Source organism: Borostomias antarcticus (genome assembly GCF_949987555.1).
Source record: "Borostomias antarcticus genome assembly, chromosome: 7".
Taxonomy (NCBI): domain Eukaryota; kingdom Metazoa; phylum Chordata; class Actinopteri; order Stomiiformes; family Stomiidae; genus Borostomias; species Borostomias antarcticus.
In genome coordinates, this window is record NC_140240.1 from 25,697,084 (window position 1) to 25,722,982 (window position 25,899).

The window sequence follows — 25,899 nt, forward strand, 5'->3', positions numbered from 1 at the left end:
AGGGCTTAGGAAATGAAACATTTCCCGTCACTTTCCCGTTTCTATCGAGGCCCTCATCTATGGTTTTTAGCACAATCTACCATATATGGTGACGTGGGCGTGGTTTATGAGCTGGTGCTGACGCGGTGCTTCATGGGGAATGTGTTCCATTTCATGAGTCGGGTGGGTAAATAGACCGGCGTTGGTGAAAGTGAAACTACAGATCCCAGGGCAGGCTGCAGCGTCGTACCGCTACCGCATGACAGTTCAATAGCAGAACAGAGGTGACCCTTCTGTCTAGTCCGAGGAGGGAGCGCAGTCTTGCTGACGTGAACGATCATCTATCATAAGCTAAATATGGTAAGATGCGCACAATTTGTTCTAGCTAGGTATTTACAACGGCCCACTTATGCATCGAAGTTGTCAGCCAGAGAAACTATTGCTCAGTTTATTCTGTCCATTTTAGCGCTATTTCGTTTTTTGTTTCCATTTGACATTGGAGTGAGTGTAGACGTAGTCTAGCTATTTCATTCAAGATTTTTGGCTAGCGGTCATCAAGGTTTTGCAGGCCTTTTGGCTTTTTATCCAGTTATTAGAACGAACCTATTGACCCTCCTCGCTGACTACGCACCCAGAATCGAGAGCTGATCGTGGTGGACGAATTCATCATTTTTTTACATTAACATTACATAATCGTTTCCGCCTTTTCACACTACATTGCTACATCACACACTTGCTACATTGCTACATCACACTTTTGTAGCTGCAGAACAACGGACTGACGCTGGCATCGGCATTAAATTGCATCTTTGCATCTGAACCATCCATTCATTCATTCATGAAAGTATACTAAAATGACCTACGATAAAAAATAAAAAAAACAGCAAATAATATAGCTAACTAAAGAACAATGCAGATGCTATATTATTCATTTAGGCAGTGTATGATTAATTTCGTGTCGTATAAAAATATAATGCATCATTGTTTAAGGTGCATTTGTCGACCAGGTTGGATGTTTGTAATTCATTCAACAAAGCGGTGGGCTGCATTTACTGCCGCTTCATTTGCTTATCCCCTCTATGTAGGTCAGTTCAATACCACAGCACGGTTCAAATTGTGACTTTTTTTTATTATTATTATTATTATTATTGCAGGCCGACCCAATCCGTGTTCTGGTGACTGGCGCTGCCGGACAGATTGCCTACTCTCTTCTGTACAGCATCGCCAAGGGAGATGTCTTCGGCAAGGACCAGGTAAAAAGCTATAGGCCTACTAACAAGTAGCGAGAAAACTCGGACTCTGTTTAAATCAGCTTTGGTCCAGAAGGCAGACAGTTGGATCATGCTTTAATATGCATGCCATAACACTTACATAAGCCTGTGAATAATACAAAAATGCATTTTAGCATAGCAAATCCCTTCCTAAATTTGGGGGAGAATTTGACCCTTCCAATGCACTTTCTCACTGGCTTCGCCCCCCCCCCCTGTGCTTATAGCCCATCATCCTGGTTCTGCTGGACATTCCCCCCATGCTGCCAGTCCTGGACGGGGTTGTGATGGAGCTGCAGGACTGTGCTCTCCCAATCCTGAGGGGTGAGTGTGTGTGTGTGTGTGTGTGTGTACGGTATGCGCCCCTTAAACATGGAACAGCTTAGAGGGCTCTGGCATTCTGCTTGTTGGCATGATTTATCTAAAGCGTGTCCACAACTGAACGGTGTGTGTGTGTGTGTGTTCAGTAGCCTACTTAATTAAAAACATGGTGCAACTTCACCGCAGGACTGGTCCTCTCAGCCTGCTATAGGGATAGGGAGGGAGTGTCAGCTAAAAGGCCCTCTATTGGCCGATTCTCAAGGCCCCAGAGGGAATTCCAGCCAATCATAGAAGCATTGGTTCAACAATAGGGAGGGGTGTTGCTGTCTCGGCATCCAGAACACCAACGAACCCTGACTGAAGTTCACTCTGATAAAAACCCAGGAGCCGCCATTAAACTCCAATTATCAACAAAATCATATGAATTGGCAATATTTCTAGGAACAAGATGATTTATCTGCAATATTTTGTTATATGTTAGTGAATAGCCTGTTATGACTGGTGTGGTGTGCTGTGGAGTTCCCTTATCATTAATTCACCTCTGTGATTAGTGTGACATTACATCAGCATTAGACCCGGAGAAGACAAAGGACTTCACCATGTAAAACATTAATTTATTTATAGAGATTATGTTTTCTATGTCACTGTTTTATGTGGCAGACACAGAGACATTTCCTGGAAAATAAAGGAAATCTAATTTCTACTCCTACCTATCTCACTTTGTCTGGAGCAGCTTTTTTTGTCATATTTCTGTATATTCTACTTAAACTGTACTAGCAAGCGGTTTTTATTTAGTGATTGATTTCACAAGTTGAGTGTGACATTAGTTTAGGCTGCAGTCAGCGTTTTCTAGTGTTCAGAACTGAATCCCTGTTATGCACCTCAGCATGGCCGTCTCTTTACTTGTTGTAGGAATAACACCCAGGTGTAATGCAGTACAAACACAACCCAAGACATAACTGACTGACCCTCCACCCTTCCCCCAACAGAGGTCATCCCCACCGACAAGGTGGAAGTGGGCTTCAAGGACCTGGACGCCGCCATCCTGGTGGGCTCGATGCCTAGGAAGGAGGGCATGGAGAGGAAGGACCTCCTCAAGGCCAACGTGGCTATCTTTAAGACCCAGGGAGCCGCCCTGGAGAAGTACGCCAAGAAGACTGTCAAGGTGACTGCCCGCCTGCCCGCCTGCCTGTTGTCTGTGTGCCCAGGGGCAGTGCCACTGCGGCAGACTAAACGCAGCCCAGGAGGGCTCTGCTGAAATAGCGGCCAATAATAATCAAAGGGCATGAAGGCACAACAGCACAGCAGAGGACCGGTTTAGAGTGAGGCGATGTTTAAGGAAGGGGAACTGCTTTAGAATGTGAGAGGAATCTTGACGAGGCACAACACGTTAAGTGCTAAGACTACAGGCAAAATAAGTGAAACTCATTTTGCATCCTTAAAAGACAGCCAGTCTGTAAAATTTAGCTAATTTGCACTATTTTACTTGAAAATAACCAGACATACTACTTTTTAGTTATTAAATGCCCCGCCCTAGTACTGATACGGATCTCATATCCCTGTAAAGCTATAAGCCAGTCAGGAATGGCTAGATTCCAAGATGGGGGATCTCAGTTTCTCAATGCTGTGTAGTGTGTGTGTACACACTGGGTTCAATGAGGTCATGATGGCCTCCTGCCTACGTCCTCTGTACTTTCACAGGGGCAGTGTGACGCACTAGGCCTCGGTGATCAAGGTCAGGCGTTTCTCATTCGGGAACGTGTTTAGAATTGAAAGCGGCAGGTCTAGGCCTGTGTGCAAGTGAGCAGAAAAGGAAAGCCAGATGTCTGTTCTAGGTGCTCGTGTTGCACTCCAATTCAGTAGCACAGCGATCGCTTCAAACAGATCTCATCTTGACCTCGGGTTTAGCAGGAGTGCGTCCACTGCTTTTGATACGTGTCGTATATTGATTCAGAGGAAGGAAGCGTTCCACAGTCATGTAACGCTGCATCGTGTTTGATAAATGTCTATAGATATAGTCGATCAACAAAGCACACAAAAATACAAATCCGGACTGGCATGATGAAGAGGAATGGCTGTGGATGTTCCTCCAACTGATTTCCAAGCTAGTTTGTCTCGCCCAGTATGATTAGACAAGATTACATGGTATCGCAGTTGTTCGACTGAGAAAAATCAACGGCAAAATATGGCAAGACGATGACTTGAGCATGTGTAATAGGGGTGGGAATCACAGGATCACTCACAATACGATAATCTTGTGATATTTTGCCCCCGTTACCAATGGTATCACAACATTCTTTGATAATCGACAATTCAAAGGCAAAAAGCAGGAATGATGTGTTTTTGGTTGTCGCTGGCTGTGGTGAACAATGAAGCAAACTATACATGACATCTTTCTTACTCTGGGCTTCGTGTCTCTAGAGCATACACACACACTGACTTCAACTTGTCCATGTGTGTCTGCCATCATTCCAATATAAAATAAAGTGCCAAAATGCCAAACTGCCCAGAAAGCAGGAGTTAGAATGTTTAAAGGAAGGACTCCCCCCCCCCCCCCACACACACACACAAAATCACGATATTTGGCGCAACGTGTATCAATAATAGTATCGCAAGAGGCCACAATACGATAATCGCGGTATCGATATTTTGTCCCACCCCTAATGTGTAAACAGTAGTTTTAACATACACCATTGTGTACGCAATGATTCATGTTACATTACTTGCTACATTTTACATGGCATTTCTACAGTATGCAGCAATGTTCCAATCTGTCTTTTATATACTTCTTCTCACATATAGAGTACACAGTGGCCCTCATGAAAGCTGTGTGCTCAGTCTCTCCTTCAATCCCCCATCTTTCTCTCTCTCTCTCTCTCTCTCTCTCTCTCTCTCTCTCTCTCAAGGTCCTGGTGGTGGGGAACCCAGCCAACACCAACTGTCTGATTGCCTCCAAGTCTGCTCCCTCCATCCCCAAGGAGAACTTCACCTGCCTGACCCGCCTGGACCACAACAGGGCCAGCTCCCAGGTAGGGATGGGTCTGATGCACACATACACACACAGGTTTGTTTTTTCATACCCGACTATTCAACCTAATTTAGTCGCGTGAGTCTCGAAGGGTCCATTAATGTTTGCACGGCCCTCCGTGTCGTTCAGGTGGCGATGCGTTGTGGCGTGCCCGCAGACAGCGTGAAGAACGTCATCATCTGGGGAAACCACTCCTCCACCCAGTACCCCGACGTCCACCACGCCAAGGTCAATGTCCACGGCAAGGAGATGGCCGCCTTCGACGCCGTCAAGGACGATAACTGGCTGAAAGGCGACTTCATCTCTGTGAGTGGGACTCTAACCCAGTCCTGGCCTAGTTAAGCTTGGCCTCTTTGGTCTGGCCTGCTTTAGTCGATTATCACCTTTAGGAAACATTGGTCTCTATAGACTAGTCTAATTAATCCTACAATCACTGCTCTGTGACCAATATAATCAGGTACAGAGAGTGGATCGGATTTTGTTTAACCATCTAATCTGAATTTAGAATAGAGTAGAAAGTTTATTTCCTATGTGTAACAAGTATGGGTACAAGTACATTGGAATTCTTGTCATTGCTTGTCCTTACAGTATCTTATCAGTGCTAATCAGTTCCTCATTCCAGTCCTAGGTACGCAGCTAGACATTTAAAGTCGCACAAAAATGAAAAAAGCATTCTGTCCCATTTTGGTTGACATAAGTGGTCATAGTGTTCACCTATTTAACGATGTATGCCAAAAAAATTAAAACTTTTGTTGTAATCTTATATCAAAGTATATCGTTTCTTACTTCCTCGAAAACGGTAGGTCACGTGCAACACGACATCCACCTGTCAATCAAGCTATCCTTCTATCGAATCTGTCTAAAGTTCTTAAAACCTGTCCACTTGTCAATGTTCCAATCAAATTCCTCTAAACGCATGTCCCACCCTCATAGCTTGTTTGCGTCGGAAATATGTCAAACTACGGAAGTTAGATGATCTCAAATGTCCGTTTCTGTGCGACTTTAAAGGTTCCTAAACTGGCAATTTACCATCCGTAATCTAGCAGCCTATCAGTATCATCCTCATCTACTTATCCCATCTGATCATGGGGTTGTCAATAGGGTGAACCTTGACCTCTCCCCTGAGAGTAGAGGTCTCATCCAGCCGCCCTGTCCCAGGGCCACGTGCCCTTTGAAGTTGTAACAAGTCACCGATACCCTTTCTCTTACCTTTACTTATCTCTCCTGTCCCTCCTTTCTCTTTTTTTATCACCCCTCCCCCTCGCAACCACTCTATATCCACCTCCTTTCTCCCCCCCTGCCGTCTGTCTCCTCCTCCTCGTTCTCTCTCTCCCCCTCTCCGCCTCCTCGTCTCCCGGTGCGCAGACGGTGCAACTGCGCGGCGCCGCCGTCATCAAGGCCAGGAAGCTGTCCAGCGCCATGTCTGCAGCCAAAGCCATCTGTGACCACATGAGGGACTTCTGGTTCGGCACCCCTGAGGTCAGTCTGGGGGGAGGGGAGGTGGTGAGGGCTGGGGAAGTAGGATGGGGGGTGGGTTTAAAGTTGGGGGTCGAGAGAGAACGGCTGGGGAGTAAGTAAGTCAGAATCAGAATACACTTTATTGTCTCACAATGTGAGAAATTTGTCTTGGACACACATGCTGTAGCAGACAGTCAACACACAGTTGTTAGTGAGGAGCCACATAGCACCAACAAATAACAACAAATTACAAAAAATATGCAATAAAAACAATAAACACAAAAACACATAATAGAGCAGAAGATGCATATCACTTGGAGTCCCTTCTGTCTCAGCCTGCTCACTATTTATCACTATCACTATATTTATCAATATAATTTTATTAATATAGCACTTCTCACATAGTGGACGCACAAAGTGCTTTGGCCCGGATCTCAGAGGGAGCGGCACGGGGTCTATTTTTTTTTTTTCCGAGACCAGAGCGAGAAAGCAGCGGACAGTGCTCTGCGTAACCATCGGTGATGTGACCGTTGATTGTCGTCAACAGGGTGAATTCATCTCCATGGGCGTGTACGCTGGTGGAAACTCCTACGGAATCCCCGAAGACCTCATCTACTCATTCCCTGTCCACATCAAGGTAGGACACTTCAAATCAACCCATGTATTGTGAAGCCAAATATGTTCTACACCGTATGGACAGTTGTTTTCCTAGTCATTATAAATCAACAATCTGTAAACGTATCTTGTCTATCCTGCTGCGTTTGTCCAACTGCGACCTCCCCTCAGTTGGTTAGTATATTTCTCCCCTCTTGACCTTCTGTGTTCTTCTCCGCAGAACAAGACCTGGAGGGTGGAGGAGGGGCTGCCCATCAACGACTTCTCCCGTGCCAAGATGGACGCCACCGCCGCCGAGCTGGTGGAGGAGAGAGACACTGCCCTGTCCTTCTTGTCCCAGTGACTGGCTCCCCCTACCGGCACACGGCAGCAGCTGCAGCACTTAGACACCCAGAACCCTCCTGACTCACGGCTGTGAAACCAGCCTTGCCTCCTGCTGTGTGTCTACCTCTCTGTATGTGTGTGTGTGTGTGTGTATGTTTCCATTGACTCTTTAAACCGTTAGAAATTAACTGTAATTATCATATTCCATAATTGGCCTTTCTCAGTGGAGACACTGGAAGAATGTCCTTTTGGTAGGTGATAATTTACAATATTCATCCAGAAACTGTATTGGTAGCCTATGTATTATCAACAACAATAAAACAAAGACAAAAACATCATGCTCTGCATAGTGATTGATTATTGAAGCCCTTTCTCAAAAGTTTGGATTCTCTGCAATAAAGTTCTAAGTCAAATTTGAGTTGACCTTAAAAATACGAACTCAGTGAACTCTAGTAAATAAAATTGTCTAATATTTTCCAATGCTCTGTTAAATTACATTCAACAACTACCTTCATCTGTTAGTAGCACACTTAACATATTGTAGTCAAAGTATGAAAAATCAAAGACTCTATTTTAACATATTGTAGTCAAAGTATTAAAAATCAAAGACACTATTCTCGACATGTATCATCTCTTGTCTGTTTAAGTCCCTTAAAAATAATTGTCAACAGGTCCTATGCAGTGATACATTCCGACCACACGGGGGCAGTATTCATTAAGTGGTCAGTAAGCAGACAAGGCAACAAGTGGCTGACTGACAAGTTAACCACACTGCATGGCTGCTGTACGTATGGTTCAGCCGTTCTATTAATACATCCATGGGTTCAGCTGTCTCTGGTGACTATATTATGAAAATCAAATCAAACTTTATTTAATAGCGCGTTTCATACACAGAGGCAACACCCCAGCTGGCACACGACCGACCTTCAACTTTGAAATATAGTTGGATTAATGTCAGTCGTCGTTTCAACCTTGAAACAATATTGAATGCTCAATGGTTGAAAAAGGTTGATAAAATACTTATAAATCAATGTTGAAATTCTGTTGAAAATCTGTACGTTGATGTACAACAACGTCAACATGATGTCTTCAACCTTCAGCCAGCCCTTAAATGCACAATATGTGTAAAAAGTGGCCCAACAAGGTTTTGGCTTTATATATCTTTGCAATAAATTATTTTTATTGGTCACAAATCCTTATTTTGCGCTTGCACAAAGAATGAGATTCAAATTTCATTTTGTGGACATCCGAGGATGTCGTATTATGGACACCGTAGTTTCTTTGGAAATGTTGCGTTGCATCGTGAGTAATGTTTGTCTCGCACTAGCTGGACGTGGCTAGTATCTACTTATATACAAGCTGAGCAATGTGCCAGTCATTCCCTTGTCCAACTTTTGCCGCTACTAGTAGATTGTAAGGTTACTATATTGTTTAGCTTGCAACTAAGTTGGTTTTGCTTTCGCATTTACATAGGCTACATCCTGGGTCGTATTGTGCTGCAGAGGTTGTATGTTTAGAAAGCTAAAAGCTGTTACCAGCCGGCAGATTGACTGTGAATGCCTTTTTCTGTAGCATTGCTGTATAGAAGTATGTCACAAAATGTGTTTGTGTGTGTGCATGCCAGTGCCACAAACACTTATTTTTCAATTTATTGTTTGATTGATGTTGTTGCTATAGCAAAGCATTTGCACAGTTGTCAGTGTTGCAACCCCATTCACTGCTGTTGTAGGCCTACATGTGCATCTTGATTCTAATGTAAAATAAAATTGTAACAAGTTCACGCCTTTGTTCTCTGTGGCTACATGATTGAAAAGTAAGAAGTTGAAACAGAGTTGCAGTTTCAACAGTGATGCAAAGTTGACTCAAAGACCTTAATTTACCCATGTTGAAAAGTAAGCCGTTGAAAGAAAGTTGGGATTTCAAAGTTGATTCACCTTTCAAATTCAACACATATTCAACAGTGATTGTAAGACCTTAATTCACCCATGTTGAAGAGTAAGATGTTGGATCAATGTCGCGATATCAACGTTAATTCACCTTTCAAAATCAAAACCTAATCCAACGTTGATTCATATAGTCACATGACGTTGAATCACCCGTGAATCAACGTTGAAATGCCAGCTTGGACGATGCGCTTAGAGAAAGCCGGGGTGTAGCCTACATATGATCCTAACCCTCATTTTCCAGAGGGAATAAATCTACGAAGATACCTCGTTTATGCTTTTGGGGTCAATTTACTGACCTTATTTTGCCAATAAACTCGGCGGACAATTGAAAGATTGTAATGACTTGGACCCTTTTGATGGCAGGGTAGCTACACTTTACATTGTCGATGCTTCCACATCAGGATGTAGATTACTGACAACAATATTGATACCCATTCATGGCTACGGAAAAAACATCGTCCTCACTACTGATCCTGTGCTGAACGCTATTTTATTTACCCCTGTGAGAATTAGATTTTAAACAAATGTGACAGTGCAGACCCACCCACTTGAATCATATTCTGATTGGGTAAAACAGGATTTTCCCTAATCTGATTGGTTGAAGTGACAATCCTTGCTCCCTGTCCCACCGACCTGTCAAGGATCTGACTACGACACTTCCGCTATTAACTGGGATTAGAATTCTGCCATCAGTAACCCGGGTCAAGTGGTGCAGGAACATGTCAGAGAGATACACCAGGACGTTGAAAGCGCACCGCTTTGAATGTTTAATTGGTCTCAGAAATTACAGACTTAAAGCTATTTTGGTGACCCAACTCGGTAAAGTAGCCAAGCACCTTGTCCTGGGAGCTCTCTTCAGGATATCTGAATAATTGTGGTAAGGTGGGTAGTCAATGCGATGATGTGGGTGAGGCGTGTTGTGTTTGCTTGAGAACGTGCTTCCTGTGAAAGCTTGCTCGCCCTGGACAGAAGCGTGCTTAGAACTAGCAGCCTATCCTGCGAGTGCTTGCTCTGCCATGCAGTTCTCCTGTCTTGCACAAGAACCTTACGGCAACGCATTAACTACATTAGTGCATTGTGTCCAAGTTTACAACGGCATGTTGCCCCAGCTTTTTAGTGACTGAGGCAACATGGAATCATCTGCCAAACTGCGCATCGCCAACTGGGGGAGGGACCTGCCATTCACGTAGGCTACAGCGCTGCTGTGATAATGAGGGGAAAAACATGCAATAGTTAAATACAGTTTTTGCCCATGCATTTCTGACGCGTGTCACCGACCCCGGGGTGGGGGGCGTGCTTCATAAATAAAAGTCTTTCATTCATTTGATTTCCCCCTCTCTCCCCCTCGGCTGCCACAGAAATAACATCGGCAAAACTCGGCGCATCCTGCATACCAATTGGCGAGCCTTCATCATCATAGGCGGGTTGTTCCTTAGTGAAGCGTTTTGAGTCCATTTCCCGCTGAAGACGAGGGGGAATTGATGCTGCACATTCCAGTTGTGGCTGTGATGGTGGTGTGATAGATTTGTTGCGTTGATTTGGGATTGCATCTTATTTTGAGTGATCTGTCGGACTGGTTTTACCCATCTATCGCTGAACGTGGCTGCACCAAGAAGACTGCACACGGGCTATTTCTTAAATTCTTTTTAGAGAAAAAAGTTGTATTGCCAAGTTTTTTAGTCTAGACGTCCCAAGATGTCACTTAGCGCAGCTGGTAAGTTTTACTATGACTTCTGTTTTCGCATTTAGGATGTAACTGTATTGTCTGGGCAGTGGTCACACCTCGACACCTGGATATTGATTTTCCTGACACATATGCTCATCTCCACTCATCTGTGAGATTTCCATGGCATTTCTGTGTTATGCTGAAATGCAGCCGAGTTAGAGGATACTGTCAATGTCATGCTACATTGATGGGCATTCAATAATGGCATTTCACACCCAGACTGTGATTGTTTACACATTTTAGGAATTTCTAAGATAGTTGATAGCTTGATTTCCATGAGTTTTTTTTCTCTCAATCTTCCTCTGTAGTATTATGTATACCAGTGGATAAGAGGTTCAGAAATGACTCAAGTGAAAGCCCAATAAGAGCAGTATGAATTGTTAGGATATCAGAGGGTATACCGAGGTAATGGTAGGCTATACAGAGTACAAACACTTCTTTTGTTTGTGGACATAGCGCCCATTTAACTACCACTGAGGTAAAAACTATACAATTTCACATTAGCTTTACTGTAGGTCACCACTACACTATTGGTATGGACTGTGACTGTTATATTGTGAGATTCTTGCAAAAGACCATCTATGCGCAGTTGGTGTCAGGTGGCAATTGACTACAAGTTATTCCATCCATGTTGCATGCATGCATGGACTCCTACCCTTTATAAAGCATCCTCATGAATAACACACAACCTGCCTACGTGGGTTTAGTGCACAAAGCCTTCTGCACGCAATCGAAAGTGACCTCATCCTCCAGCTCGGCGGAATGGGTCAAGCAAAGCCAAATTGAAATGATGCCAAATTGAAACGTTTGTTCCCCTTCTCATCCTCCCTCCCTCTCCCTCTCTCCTCTACTTCTCTCCTCCCTTCCAGATCTGGGTAAAGGCAGGATGACGCAGTTCCAGGAGAAGATGAGAGAGCAGCTGGAGAGCTCCATGCACAACGAGCTGGAGAAGCTGCTGACAACCACCACGGGGGCGGAGGCTGAGGTGGGCTGGGCTGGGTTGGCTGGGTGAAGGGCTGGGTTGGCTGGGTGGAGGGCTGGGCTGGCTGGGTGGAGGGCTGGGTTGGGCTGGGTGGAGGGCTGGGTTGGGCTGGGTGGAGGGCTGGGCTGGGTTGGCTGGGTGGAGGGCTGGGCTGGCTGGGTGGAGGGCTGGGTTGGGCTGGGTGGAGGGCTGGGTTGGGCTGGGTGGAGGGCTGGGCTGGGTTGGGCTGGGTGGAGGGATGGCCTGGCTGGGCTGGCTGGGTGGAGGGCTGGGCTGGGTTGGGCTGGGCTGGGTGAAGGGCTGGCTGGGTGGAGGGCCGGGCTGGGTTGGGCTGGGTGAAGGGCTGGGCTGGTGGAGGGCTGGCTGGGTGAAGGGCTGGCTGGGTGGAGGGCTGGGCTGGGCTGGGCTGGGCTGGGCTGGGCTGGGTGAAGGGCTGGCTGGGTGGAGGGCCGGGCTGGGTTGGGCTGGGTGAAGGGCTGGCTGGGTGGAGGGCTGGCTGGGTGAAGGGCTGGCTGGGTGGAGGGCTGGGCTGGTGGAAGGCTGGCTGTGTGGAGGGCTGGGCTGGTGGAGGGCTGGGCTGGCTGGGTGGAGGGCTGGCTAGGCTGGGCTGGTGGAGGGCTGGGCTGGCTGGGTGGAGGGCTGTGCTGGGCTGGCTGGGTGGAGGGGTGGGGGGTCAACGGGTTTTCTCTAAGTTGTGTGCGTGTGGGACGCTCTGTTTGAGAGAAGTGAGTATGTGCCCTGATCTCTCGTGTGACTCTAGGGAAGGTGAATGACCAGTAGGTCTCTCAGTTGGTCTCAGACGCACACACACACACACACACACACACACACACACACACACACACACACACACACACACACACACACACACACACACTCAGACAGATGGGACACACACACTCACTCACTCACTCAAATCACACACTCAGATCACCTCACTCAAATAAACCTCTCCCCTTCCCTCGCCGCCTCTCTCCCCTTCTCTCCTCATCCTCACTGTTTGCCTGGCCTTAGGATTAGATTAGTGGTTGCTAAGGTTGGGGATCCTTATAAATAAGCAATAAACTGTCTACACTGTCCACCCTGTCCGCACTGTCCACCATGTCTACACTGTCCGCCCTTTCTACACTGTCCACCGTGTCTACACTGTCCACCCTGTCTGCAGTTACATCCCTGCTCGATTGGACCACCATAAAAGACCCACTTAATGGTTTTGGCATAGTGCTCCATCATTGCAGAGGCTGCATCTTACAAAGCTGCAACTTTCCATGCCATCCAGTCAGCATAGCGCCACTTAACCAACACAGTTCATTAAACAGAACAGAACCAGGAACCGAACCCATGCCCGATTTTACAACGCCATCTGTACGCTGGTGCTTACTAACACACAGTAGCATAACGACACAACCACAGGGTTGAGCATTCCACTTTGTTGTTGGAGTGGGTAGTTTCCCTGCAGAATGCTGGCTATTAAAACTAAAAGTTAGGCAACGGGGTGGGTGTGTGCGTGCCTGTGTGCGTGCGAGGAAGGGAATTGAAACACTTAATGAAGCTGGGAGGCCTCAGAAATGGAGAGATCAACTAGGAGGGAGTGCTGATGATTATCCCCAGTGGGGACATGTGGCGGAGAGCATCGTAACATCAGAGCCATTAAACATAGGTCAAAAGAAGGTTAGAGGCTGTAGCTTTATTTATGCAAGTGGGCAGCTGAAGATGAAAGGCCAAGCTGTTACACCAGAACAGAAATAATAATCAAGCGTGAACTTCACAGGGGTTTATTTAGTCTAGCTGCGCTGTTTGTTCTTGGGTCAGCTCTTTTGAAATGTGCCTGAATTGCCCTCCTCAGACAAGCTACAGTGTAAACGTGATTGTTAATCTTCAGTGTTTTTTGTTGTTGTCTTGTACCAGGCGTTGTGTTGTGTCTGAATTGACTTCAAGGGAACCTGCCTTTATAGATGTGGACTGAGTAGTCTGTCTCCATTAAAGGGTGTCATAGAATATTTTGTATCCACGTGGAAATTGATTTTTGCCCTTCCTATTACAGATATCCAGAAAGGACTTTGATGGCTTCGAGAAGCTCTTCCACAGATTCCTCCAGGTGAAGGGACCCTCGGTAGACTGGGCCAAGATCAACAGACCCCCGGAGGATTCGGTGAGTACGTCGCATTTTCACCATGAAGCACAGTCAACTTTTCCGTACCAGTAACCTTGGGCTTGAACGTCTGAAGTCTCACGTCCATAGACCGAGGTCACGACTGTAGGATGCAGTCATTCATCATTTATTAGACAGGCTCCTTCTCGAGGTAATGAACTATAATCCGGCCTGGAGTTTCATGTTTGAATCACACCAAGCCACGCCATTGACCATAAACAGTGAGAGCTCAGAAGACGATGGGTCTCATTTTTTCCCAAACTTCCTCCACTGGTCAGAAAGGGGCAATGGCGGACTGGCCATCGGGACGTTCGAGACGAATCCCGATGGGCCGGTCCTCAAGTGGGAAGCCCCCCCCCCCCCCCCACACTCATCAGATCGCCTCCTCTCCCCGTCCAACTGGGGCTACGCTGCCCGACCTGAATTATTTCTCCAGTCCGAAAGGGGCTTACCATGGTCGTCTCTCTGTGCGCTGCTTATATTCAGTCTTGTGTCTAATAGTGCTTCAGGACAACCGGGTCTGGTTTCAATCATTGCTGCTTATTATGGACGGTTGAATATAATGGCCTATTCAGTGTCGGTTCACATGGAAGGGTTACCCTTGGTCACAGTCCAGAACCCAGTGGTCTCTCTGATTGGATGGAATTGTATTGTGTCAACGCAGCTCTGCGCCCAGCTCCTCTGCTCTTGTTCAAGCCCCCCCAGCTGAGCACACTGCCCCCCGCCCCCCCCCTCCAGCTGAGCAGAAAGGGTAACGGCGCCTCTTCTTTGAACCTACAAAGACAGAGTTGGAGCGACTGTCCAGTGGTCGTGTGACACTCTGTGTGGGGAGGGGACACAATTTTTGGGGACACCGTTTTATGCCGAGTAGCCTACCAGCATGTATAGGCCTATATTCTTCGCTGTCCTTCTGGCTGAGCTCATTTTTCTTTCTTTTTTTTTCTGAGCTCACAATCGCGGTAAATCTCCCGACATTACACAAAATGGATATGAAGACAAAATGTTTAAGATACTGATAACCTGTCTATTAAATATCTTGATTACTAGTGGTCCAAAACCATGGACAATGCAAGAAAGAGGGATGGGCTGCACTTGAAACAAGCTAGGACGATTTGAATTGCTATTTTTATTCTCAACTTTTAGCATTTTGCACTGGTGATTTTCCTTTGGCTCTGGATAAAATCTCTTTGGGGGGCGCCCAAAAATCCTCTATGCAGGAAAAACCCAGGACAGAGAGCCCAGTGTTGGGTTCTCTCTTGTGGGAGAGCAGCTAGTATAGCCCCCCTGAACCCCCGCCCCCCTCCAGGCCCCCAGCTGAGTGGAGCTTGCGAGACGACCAGTCAGAGTGTGTGTTAACGACAGTAAACCGTGGAAGAGAGAGGCCGTAGGAGAGGGATGACTTGGCGAATGTGGGGAAATTTCGGTATGACTACGGGAGAATGGTGTCATTTTACACAGCATGTGAAGTGTTTGAAGGGAAGCAGTTGGAGCCGGCTACAACGATGCAGTCAGACTGCAAATCCACTTAATCTCCCACTGCCTCCCCCCAAAAAAAGCCTGATATATCTTGGTTGGGGATGTTGTGTACTGATAGACAAGGATGCTCTTTGGCACAATACCGGAATGATCACCTGTCCTCTGTCGGTTTGTAAGTCCCCAAGCCGAGTGAACCCAACGCGTTTTAATGAGCTTGTAGTCTACTACATGACGGGAACAAACACTTCTCTCCGCCAGAACCCAGCAAGGTAACCGGATACCAGAACAGTGTGTTGCCGAGACGTTTTATCACCCGACTGACATTTCACTATACCGGAGTCTCAACCCTCACATGTACTACCCCCCCCCCCCCCAGCTTCCCAAAATACCCGCCACACCGAAGGGTAACCCTATGAATAGCCTTGACCTCTCCAGCATTGGAACACGCCAGCTTTGCGGGAGCAGGAGCCGACCTTGGCGAGCAGAGGCCGACGCTACGACCTCCCTGTCTGTCGCTCGGGTGGGGGGCGCGTCTGCGTCTGGGCTCAGCGTCCAGGGCCCGGCTTCGTCTAAACATGTCTAGCTCTCTTGGGACGAGTGCTGTCATGGTTTCCCTTGTCTCTAGGGACAGGTGCTTTCATGGTTTCCCTTGTCGCCAAACTTTTATTGTAGCCCTTGAAAGAGTTCAAACTTTTGTCTTGTCCCATTGGTGTTGCATAATAGCTTTGAACAAAAGTGTTGTGTGTCCAGGTTCCCACACATTCCCCAGTAGTCCCTAGATCATTTCACAACAATTAACATTTGATAAACACATGCCTTTGTTCTTTCTTTCTAATCTGGATCTACAGTAGTTTTCTTAGGTGAGTAGTGAGCTTGTATGAGCTTGTTCACACCGTGTGATGTTGCCAGGAGATGCACACCAGTACAAAACCAGAAGATCACCTAGTTTTAGAATTTTGGACAACAAACCTGCAATGTTGCAAGTCAAATAACCTGGTTGCACTCCATGAAACTAACTATTTGTGCCCTACAACAGTGGCTCGCAACCTTTTTTGAGCTCTGGACCCCTGGCATACAGTATTTTTAAAAATCCTGAAGGACCCCTCACCCCTAGCTTGGGTCCAGACTTTCAAATACGCCCAGTCCACAGAAATTGACAGATTTTTAAAGATTTCAACGGAGTGTAACGAGCTGACATTCTGTCTGATATCAGGCTGCCCCACACCACCTCCCCACAACAATATATATTATTTAGTAGCATGGCCGTCGCTATGGGCGGGCTTTAGGGTACCTGGCCCACCCCCAAAAGTGCTAGTGCCCCTCCACTGGCGCCTATAGTTTAATTAATTAATAACTTTTTTATTTATTTATTAATAATAGTATTTTTCTGTTAAATTAAAAATACTGACTTTAGATTCCTTATAAATGAAGACATTAAGAAACAATGGTGTTTTTTCTTTGACTGCCACCATACTGAAAAAGTAAGTTATGCTAATGTAGCGGTTACCACACGTGATTTCAGTTGGGAGTAGAGTTGAGCTGTGCACTCTAGGCCATGCTGACTCTCGTCACAGCTTATAGCCCTACCCTTGCCCTAACTGAAGACATTTACCGTAACGTGTGAAAACTCCTTTTCAACTCTTAGAAACGCTCCAGGCATCAGCATATGTTGCACAAACACAAGTTCAACATACTGTCAGTCAGAGGGAGAACAAGAGCGCCAAGTATAATTAGTATGCGTCAGTGCTGCACAAATACAATAGTATATTGTATTATTGAAAATAGTTAATAATAATTGTGCTCCCTCAAGCAGTTCATATGCCCCACTTAAGACTGAGCCCTAGTGATGGGTCTGTTTAGTAGTAGGCCTGTATAAGAAGCCATAAGTCATTTCTATTGTATTCATATTTAACGTTAATGATCTTGACATAGGCCAGTTTCAAGCTCTTTTTCCCCACAATTTTTTAAAAGTACATATACATTACATATTTTGGATACATTTAACACAAATACCATTAAAAAAATATTTTAAACACTTTCCCACAGACACCCTGTAATTATGCCAGGGACCACAGGGGGTCCATGGACCCCTGGTTGAGAAACACTGATCTGCAAAATACAGCAGGCCTTCTCAAGCTCACACACTTTTCTTTTGGGCTTATAGTCTGAGCCTGATGAGTGTTTACATGTCAGTAATTTAGCAGGTTGTCCGTATAAAGAAGAACATGCAATGAATGAGTGAAACAGCTTAAAAAACATTTAAAGGCTCAACCCCTTCCAAATTAACTGCTGGAACATGGAGCTCCAGTACCATCCCCTACTATACAAGATTCAATGCTACACAACACCTTTATTGACTGGCAAGAGAAGAAAGGGATTGAAGATACAGTGAGGTCTATTCTGAGGTCTTCATTCTTTTGCAGTTATATAACCACTCAAGGACACAGCTATTGCAAAACCCACACTAATTTTGCTCTGTGCACAAGTTGTCAATACTAGATTGTTTGCAGTCATTGAAGGGTTGAAGTCCATGGCTGATGCACTGCATTCCAAAATGAGTTGTGCGCTCCCATGAATAACAAGAGTTTAGTGTTATTGCATAACAGGTGAAACTTGGTAGATGGACAGTCTACCATTTTCAGCACCTTAACTCCAGTACATTTTACCCCCAGAAGTAAGACACGATTGGTGCAGGATATTTGAGGTAACCTCCTCTCATGGACACACTGGCTGTGGCTTCATGTGAGAGAGCCATGCTACTGAACAGTCTATTCGTTTTGGTGGATCAGTTTAGGAAAAAGAGGGCACACACACACAAAATAAATAAAACACTTGACAAACTTGAATGAGTGTCGCCTCGTTTAAACTGCCCTGAAGAAGGTAAACATCCTCCTTCTGTGAGATGTTGATTTACCAAAGAGTCAGACCCACAACTTGGATTGTCGTGCTTCAGTCGCTGGATCTTAGACCGCCATGAGAGACTGTTGGGTTCTGGAGAGGAGCTTCCCCCAAGGCAGGAAAGAACCGACGGTCAGGAGCATTTCACCTGCTGGACATTTACGGAGGACGAAATGAGTTTGGTTGTAGAATGACACAGGTGACCCAGAATGAAATAGTTACTAACATGAAGTGGCAGCTTGTGGCAGTTTGGGGAGAGAGTGAAATACTGGGGAATGGGAGTAGCCAGTATTCTTATGTTACTAGTTGCTCTATGCTTTCCATTGTCAAGCTTTTAGACTTGTTGCACACACACTAAATGAGCTGTTGGGGTGGGATTCTCTTGACACAAAAAGGACATTTTGATGTAATTTGCTGAGGACATAATTGATGATACAATTATATATTTTGTGAATGGCTTCCAACCTGCAGCCAGTCCGTTTTTGAAGCAGGTCACTTCAAAGTAATGGGTAGACATTCATGAAAGATTTCATACATTGTGTTCCTACCTGTGATGATGATGATGTGAGCTTTGAACTGGCTGGCTGAAAGGTGAGAGCTACCAGGAAGAGATCATGCCCATCTGTTACCATGCCAACAGTGAAATGGCAGTTCTCCCCCAACGACGCAGTAGTAATAATAATAATTACAGGACCTCTTGAGGTCTTTAATCCACCACACAACTGTGACACACACACGCGCATGCAACTTCAGGTCGCTGGTGGAAATTGTTCCCTGCATTTATCCCCTCCAAGCCTTCCTCCTCCAGGGGCAGCGGCACCCGGGGACCAAGTCCAAGTGCTCATTCCAAGTCCTGGTCAGGCACCGGACTGAAGAGCAACTGTTCTTCTGCATTTTTCGTATTGGGTTCTTTTGGGAGGAAACCCTTGCAAACACGGGGAGAACATGCAAAGTCCGCATAGACGGGCCCGGAGACCTTCTTGCTGTGAGGCGACAGTATTAGGTACTGCACCACCATGCAGCTTGTGAGCGATTTGAGGTTCAGTGTCTTCCTCAAGGACACTTCGGCACTCTGCCAGGAGCTGGGATCGAACCGGGGACCTTCCGATCCCCAGCCGGCCGTTCTACCTCTCGAGCTACGTGTGAAAATGTAGTGCATAAGATGTCAAAACATAAACACACACTCTTGTCTGCAGGTGGTGAGGTTGTTGATAAACTGGGATGGGAGGAGTTAGAGGTGGAGGGTGTGGTTAAGCAGGGCCAGGAGGGCCCGCAGAGAAGTGGCGAGAGTTGAGAGTGTGTGTGTAATGTCAGGCTACTGGATGCTAGTTGGCGAAAGAGTTGTGGTCTTGAATGTGACACACACACGAACACACACACACACACACAGGCTATATTTACCCTTGTCCTTTTTGTCCTCTGTGACGCACATCCATCGCCTTTCATTCCCGAAGCCTGGACAGGACAGGGGGCCTCTGTTCCTGCTCCCTCTCCCTGGACTCCCTCCAAAAAGACTTTACCCACCTCTTAACTTAATTACACTGGCCCAACTCCCTCTCACTAGACCGGTGGATGTGTGGCAACTGTTATTCTTTACTGTTGCTGCCTCGGTCTGCTTGTCATTTGTATATAGGTGTATAATGGGTTGCCAAGCATGGTCAGCTGAACATCTCTCTTGAGCCATTGTTCTTTGTTTTGCACACAGATTATATTGATCAATCCCATCCCATCTGATAGGTCTAAGGGTTCTCTTTAGAGACCATTTTGGTCTCATAAGCTCATTGTTCTTTAATTTGACCATATGCTTGTGGGTCTCACATCCTACGTTTGTCTGTTTTTGGTATTTCCACATTTAATACAGCCTGCTTCGACACAATGAACAGAGCTTCAGGCGATCGCATGCACAATGCATGGTTATCATCCAAAACGTGTAACTTGAGCCTGTGTTGCAGTCTCTCTTCCATGAGGAGTGACCCAGGGGGCCTGGACGCCCCTTAGTGAATATCTGGTTTATTTCCGCCCGCTCTGGTTTAGACAGCTGTCGCCATGGCTCCGCTATGTGCGGCGTTGTTGCATAATAGGGCTTGGGTGCCAGAGCAACCCTTCGCTACACACACAGATACACACACACGCACTTCCTTGTCAGAGCCCCCCTTGAGAATCCACCATCACCCCCCCACCCCCTACCTTTCTAACGCTGACAAACACTTTTAGCTTTCTAACGCTAACATCTAGGTGAGATGGAATAACGCTTGTTAGATGCAGGAAGCTAATCAGAGAATTCTACATTTGAAGTACCAGTCCCACACTCTCAAACTATACTTCTGTTAGGCTATTTTCCTCAGATTCTACCTTTTAATTTGTCCCCCTTTCGCCATCATAAAACCATTTATACAGCACCATAATCATTAAAACGCAAAACTTTCCCCTTGACGCTGAGGTGAGTCATGGAAGACGACTAATCATTAGATCAGAACTGGGAATCTGCCGTTTTTGATGGTGAAGCATTTGTCTATTTTAGTATTATTACACTGCATAAAACACAAAACCTTCCTTCCTTCCTGTAACAGATCCAGCCCTACGAGAAGATCAGAGCCAAAGGCCTGCCAGACAGCGTGGCGGCCAGCCTCAACAAGCTGGCCGTGGTCAAGCTCAACGGAGGCCTGGGCACCAGCATGGGCTGCAAGGGCCCCAAGAGCCTCATCAGCGTCCGCAATGAGAACACCTTCCTGGACCTCACCGTCCAGCAGATAGAGGTACACCGGAGACAGAAAGAGCCCGATCCCATAGTACCAACTGATGCTAATGATTGCTCATAAGTAGAGTTGTGATATATTAAAAATCACTTTGATTAGCGATTAACAACATTACATAAGCAGATCCAAAAACATTGGTGCACCTAAGGAAAAGACATATCGTTTCTATAGACTTATTGTAACATAATGAAATCGTCCCGATTGTACGCCCCCCCCACTCCCCCACCCCGTCTCTTTCTCAGCACTTGAACAAGACGTTCAACACAGATGTGCCTCTGGTGCTGATGAACTCCTTCAACACAGACGAGGACACCAAGAAGATCCTACAGAAGTACACGCACCACAGGGTGAAGATACACACTTTCAACCAGAGCAGGTAACGCGTGTACACGCACGCAATTGTATGATTACGGGCTCAGGCCCTAGAACGTTTTGTGCGCATCCCAGACTAGAATCTGCTCATCTGCATTCTCCTTCGAGCCACAACTGCTCCGTCACACGACCCTCCCTCCCACCTCTCTCCGCTGCCGCCTGCTCCCTCAGTAACCTCCTCCTCACCCCCACCGCCCGACCTCCAGGTACCCCCGCATCAACAAGGAGTCCTTGCTGCCTGTGGCCAAGGACATGGGCCTGACCGGGGAGAACGGCGAGGCCTGGTACCCGCCGGGTCACGGCGACATCTACGCCAGCTTCTACAACTCGGGCCTGCTGGACCGGCTGATCGCCGAGGGCAAGGAGTACATCTTCGTGTCCAACATCGACAATCTGGGCGCCACCGTGGACCTGCACATCCTCAACCACCTGATGAGCCAGCCGGCCGACCGGCGCTGCGAGTTCGTCATGGAGGTCACGGACAAGACCCGGGCCGACGTCAAGGTACGGGACGGGGGTGTGCCGTAGGAGCGGCCGAGATGGGTCAAGGGGAATGAGGAGTGACACTGCAGGGCGCCCCGCCGGTGCTCATTGGGCTAAGGCGCAGCGGCCCAGGTTTGATTCCAGCCGGGGCCATGTCCTGTCAATCTGTATCCTGTCATATATATAATAAAGCAGAAATTGCTAAGAAAAATCTTTTTAAAAAAGAAAAGAAGATTTAAAGATGAAAAACAGTGATGGAGAGATGTACCCTAGAAGAAATAAAGTTAATTAACTCATCTGGAAAATATCCCTTGAAATTATGCAGAGGCTTTTGATGCAGAGGCTTCCCGCTCTGGAAGATGTCGCTTTCTGTTTTAGTGAGCTCCAAGTAAGCGCTTTCCACCTTCCCAATTCTTTCTCCCCAGGGCGGTACGCTTACCCTCTACGACGATAAGCTGAGGCTTCTGGAGATCGCCCAGGTGCCCAAGGCCCACGTGGACGAGTTCAAGTCCGTCACCAAGTTCAAGATCTTCAACACCAACAACCTGTGGATCTCCCTGCCCGCCATCAAGAGGCTGTACGAGCAGAACGCCCTGGACATGGAGATCATCCTCAACTCCAAGGTGAGGGACGCTAAAAACGACAAACAAAGTCTGACAACTACCTCATAAATAATCGCTGGTCTAAATACAATTCTCTTACATGGTATCCTCTTGGTTACATTCCACAGTAGCTGTGCATCAACAGTAAAGGGATAGTTCACCCAAAATCATTAACCCTGCCTGCATTGATCTTTGATTAGCTGAATTAGTAGTAGTAGTTGAATTAGTTTAATTTCATTAAGTCTGACATGTGAGACTTGTTCAATCTCTCTTTTTTTCCCCAGACACTAGACGGAGGCCTCAACGTGATCCAGCTGGAGACTGCCGTCGGCGCTGCCATCAAGAGCTTTGACAACGCCCTGGGTATCAACGTGCCCCGTAGCCGCTTCCTGCCCGTCAAGACCACCTCTGACCTGTTGCTCGTCATGTCCAACCTGTACAGCCTGGACGCCGGCTCGCTCACCATGAGCAAGAAGAGGGAGTTCCCCACCACGCCTCACGTCAAACTGGGCAGCTCCTTCACCAAGGTAACAGAAAAACATGACACGCATTGACAGGACAGAAGTTGCAGTGTTATAGCCTACAGTACATACAGTAATGGTATTTTTGAAAATGATCTTCTCTTGATTTTTATTGGAGGTGCTTTACCATGAGATTAAAGTAAATAACAAGTGAAGTCAGTTGTGTAAAAAAAAAATGTTGTTGTTGTAGGTTCACGACTACCTAAGGAGATTGGAGAGCATACCAGACATGCTGGAACTGGACCACCTTACAGTGTCTGGAGACGTCACCTTTGGAAAGCAAGTCTCCCTTAAGGTGAAGATCGTCTCTTGAATCACCGTGTACATTCATAAAATATCTCCTTGAAAAACTGTCAAAGCTACAATTGTTTTTATTTTATTTTTTTCTAACAAATCTAACTGAGTCTCCTCACGCTCTCCAGGGAACGGTCATCATCATCGCCAACCACGGTGACAGGATTGATATCCCTGCTGGAGCGTTGCTGGAAAACAAGATTGTATCTGGCAACCTGCGCATCCTCGACCACTGAGGCCTTAAGGACAATACCCCTCCGCACGTGCAAGATAATCAGTCGAGGACGAGCTCGCTTCCTTTTACTAATGCTGGGACTGTTAAATACAGAGAGATGGATGGGGTCTCATGAGTTATCAGCATTTTATAATGACAAAAAATTAACCACAGTCAGTGTCATTGCATTTAGCTTCAGGGAGGCCTGGGGGTCCTTCTCTTGATAATCTACCCTATTCTTTGGTACATCGTCACACAAACACACAGGAGGCTACTATTGGAGATGAAAGAGAAAAGAATCGCTGTTACAAGGTTCTTGGATTCAAATTCTGAGCCAAAATTTCCCAAAAAAAAATTCCTCTCTGACCCGAATAAAAGTGCAATATTGATCCATCTTAATCTTCTGCCTGAGTAGTTCTTTTCCCCTCAGTGTTGAAGTAATGTATTTATTTATGCATTCGTAGAATGGATGACTGTATATATGTATATATTATTGTTGTGGATATGCCACTATTGAAAGTTGATTTGAATGGGGAATTAACTGATTCAGTTGATTTATCTGCTCCTGGTGTTGTGAGTAATGCTTTCGCCTACATGTGCAGCGCCAGTCACAGATTTAACTAGAAATGGTGTTCGAGAGCATAGACCTCCGCCCACGAACGCATTTTGTGGCGCTGTGCGCACTTATGTGCATGTGAGAAATACATGGTGTTGCTGCATTCGTTATGATCATTGAGAGGTTTATGCTGGAACAAACCCTGTGTCTCTGTGACATTCCCATGTTGAGATATGGCTGTTTCAATTCCCCCCCCATTGAAATATAATAATGAATTGTTTGCTCCAGTGTCTGTCCAAAAAATGAATGGAGGTAAATGGCAGCGCTGTGGTGCCCAGAGCCCCCCTCCCCAGACAGACAGACAGACACAGACCTTCAGCCAATCATCGTTCTTTTAAAAATGACGCCATTATTTTCATCAATGAAGCCTCTCGTATCTGGTCCTCCATTAAGGCTTTGAGTCGTTCTGTGGTTGGGGAATGGTGTATCCTTTAACTAAATGAATGTGCTGAGATGTCTAACTTGTTCTCTTTTCAGGTTTCATAAAACCCGTCTGTAACTGCCATCAAAAGACCTAGGGTTAGGGTTAGGCTGCCACTAGTCCATTTACGTGCTGGCCTAATGGATAAGGTGTCTCACTTCAGATGGGAAGAAAGAGGTTTTGAGTCTTCTTCAATGTTGCTTGCAAGTTTCATGAACCCCACGACTAGTATATGCTGGACGTAATAGATATAGCATTTGTCTTTGGATCAGAAGATTAACCCAATGAGGGGTGAAACAACAATGAATGTTGGATTTTTGCTGGGGTCCATTCTATGCCATCAGAGGGTGTAAATTCTGGACCACATGGCCTAATGGATAAGGCGTCTGACTTCGGATTAGAAGATTGAGAGTTTGAGTCCCTTCCTGGTTGGGTAGTATTTTCTTTAATGAAAAAAATAAACTGAGACGTCTGAATAGTGCTCTCTGATCAAGTTTCATGAAAACATCCCGTAGCTGCCACTATTCCACATACATGCTGCACCACTTGGCCTAATTGATAAGGCATCTCACTTCAGATAAGAACATTGCGGGTACATATCCCTTCATGGTTGGCGAGTGTTGTGATCTTTAATGAAATAAATATACTGAGATGGCCAAATTGTTCTCTCTGTTGAAGTTCCATATCCGCCACCTAATCAGTACCTGTTATTGCCAGTAATGCTCATACATACCAGACCGTGTGGCATGATGGATAAGGTGTCTGACTTTGGATCAGAAGATTAATTGTTTGAGCCCTTTTGTAGTCGGGGAATGGTGTATTATTTAATTAAATAAATGTACTGAGACCTCTACCTTGTGTTCTCTGTTCAGGTTTCATGAACCCCGCCCGTAGCTGACACTAGCATTTTTAAAGTTCTGGACCACGTGGCCTAATGCATAAGGCGTCTGACTTCGGATCAGAAGATTAAGGGTTCAAGTCCCTTCGTGGATGGCGAGTGGTGCCTTCTTTAATGAAAAAAATGAACTCAAACGTCAGAATTTTGCTCTCTGATCAAGTTTCATGAAACCTGCCAATAGCTGCCACTAGCACTTGCAAGTTCAGGACCACGTGGCCTAATGGATAAGGCGTCTGACTTCGAATCAGAAGATTGAGGGTTCGAGTCCCTTCGTGGTTGAGGAGTGGTGTCTTCTTTAATGGGGAAAAAACCACTGACATATCTGAATTATGCTCTCTGATCAAGTTTCATGAAACCCTCCCGTAGCTGCCACTAGTCAACATACATGCTGGACCACTTGGCCTAATTGATAAGGCATCTCACTTCAGATAAGAACATTGCAGGTACATATCCCTTCATGGTTGTCGAGTGTTGTGATCTTTAATGAAATAAATATACTGAGATGGCCAAATTGTTCTCTCTGTTGAAGTTCCATATCCGCCACCTAAT

General features: G+C 46.1%; 2 protein-coding genes across 2 annotated transcripts; both read left to right on the forward strand.

Moving 5' to 3' along the window:
* The first annotated feature begins 268 nt into the window (after positions 1–268).
* LOC311311359 (malate dehydrogenase, cytoplasmic-like) lies at positions 269–7,333 on the forward strand. The gene is made up of 9 exons (XM_084441051.1): positions 269–339; positions 1,134–1,232; positions 1,475–1,571; positions 2,558–2,733; positions 4,475–4,597; positions 4,726–4,902; positions 5,962–6,075; positions 6,602–6,691; positions 6,890–7,333. The coding sequence occupies exons 1-9, from the start codon at positions 337–339 to the stop codon at positions 7,010–7,012; spliced, it is 1,002 nt and encodes a 333-aa protein (XP_084297177.1). The 5' UTR covers positions 269–336; the 3' UTR covers positions 7,013–7,333.
* Positions 7,334–10,266: 2,933 nt separating this feature from the next.
* Positions 10,267–23,814, forward strand: LOC311311357 (UTP--glucose-1-phosphate uridylyltransferase-like). The gene is made up of 10 exons (XM_084441047.1): positions 10,267–10,653; positions 11,535–11,650; positions 13,692–13,799; positions 20,744–20,929; positions 21,172–21,305; positions 21,508–21,805; positions 22,210–22,407; positions 22,671–22,913; positions 23,098–23,202; positions 23,330–23,814. The coding sequence occupies exons 1-10, from the start codon at positions 10,635–10,637 to the stop codon at positions 23,435–23,437; spliced, it is 1,515 nt and encodes a 504-aa protein (XP_084297173.1). The 5' UTR covers positions 10,267–10,634; the 3' UTR covers positions 23,438–23,814.
* Positions 23,815–25,899: the final 2,085 nt, after the last annotated feature.

Bases quoted from the DNA above. Each gene is read 5' to 3' on its own strand.
- LOC311311357 (XM_084441047.1), top strand. The intron at 21,306-21,507 runs GTAACGCGTGTA...CCCGACCTCCAG, and splicing joins CACACTTTCAACCAGAGCAG to GTACCCCCGCATCAACAAGG. The intron at 21,806-22,209 runs GTACGGGACGGG...CTTTCTCCCCAG, and splicing joins AGACCCGGGCCGACGTCAAG to GGCGGTACGCTTACCCTCTA.
- LOC311311359 (XM_084441051.1), top strand. The intron at 4,903-5,961 runs GTGAGTGGGACT...CCCGGTGCGCAG, and splicing joins TGAAAGGCGACTTCATCTCT to ACGGTGCAACTGCGCGGCGC. The intron at 6,076-6,601 runs GTCAGTCTGGGG...TGTCGTCAACAG, and splicing joins TCTGGTTCGGCACCCCTGAG to GGTGAATTCATCTCCATGGG.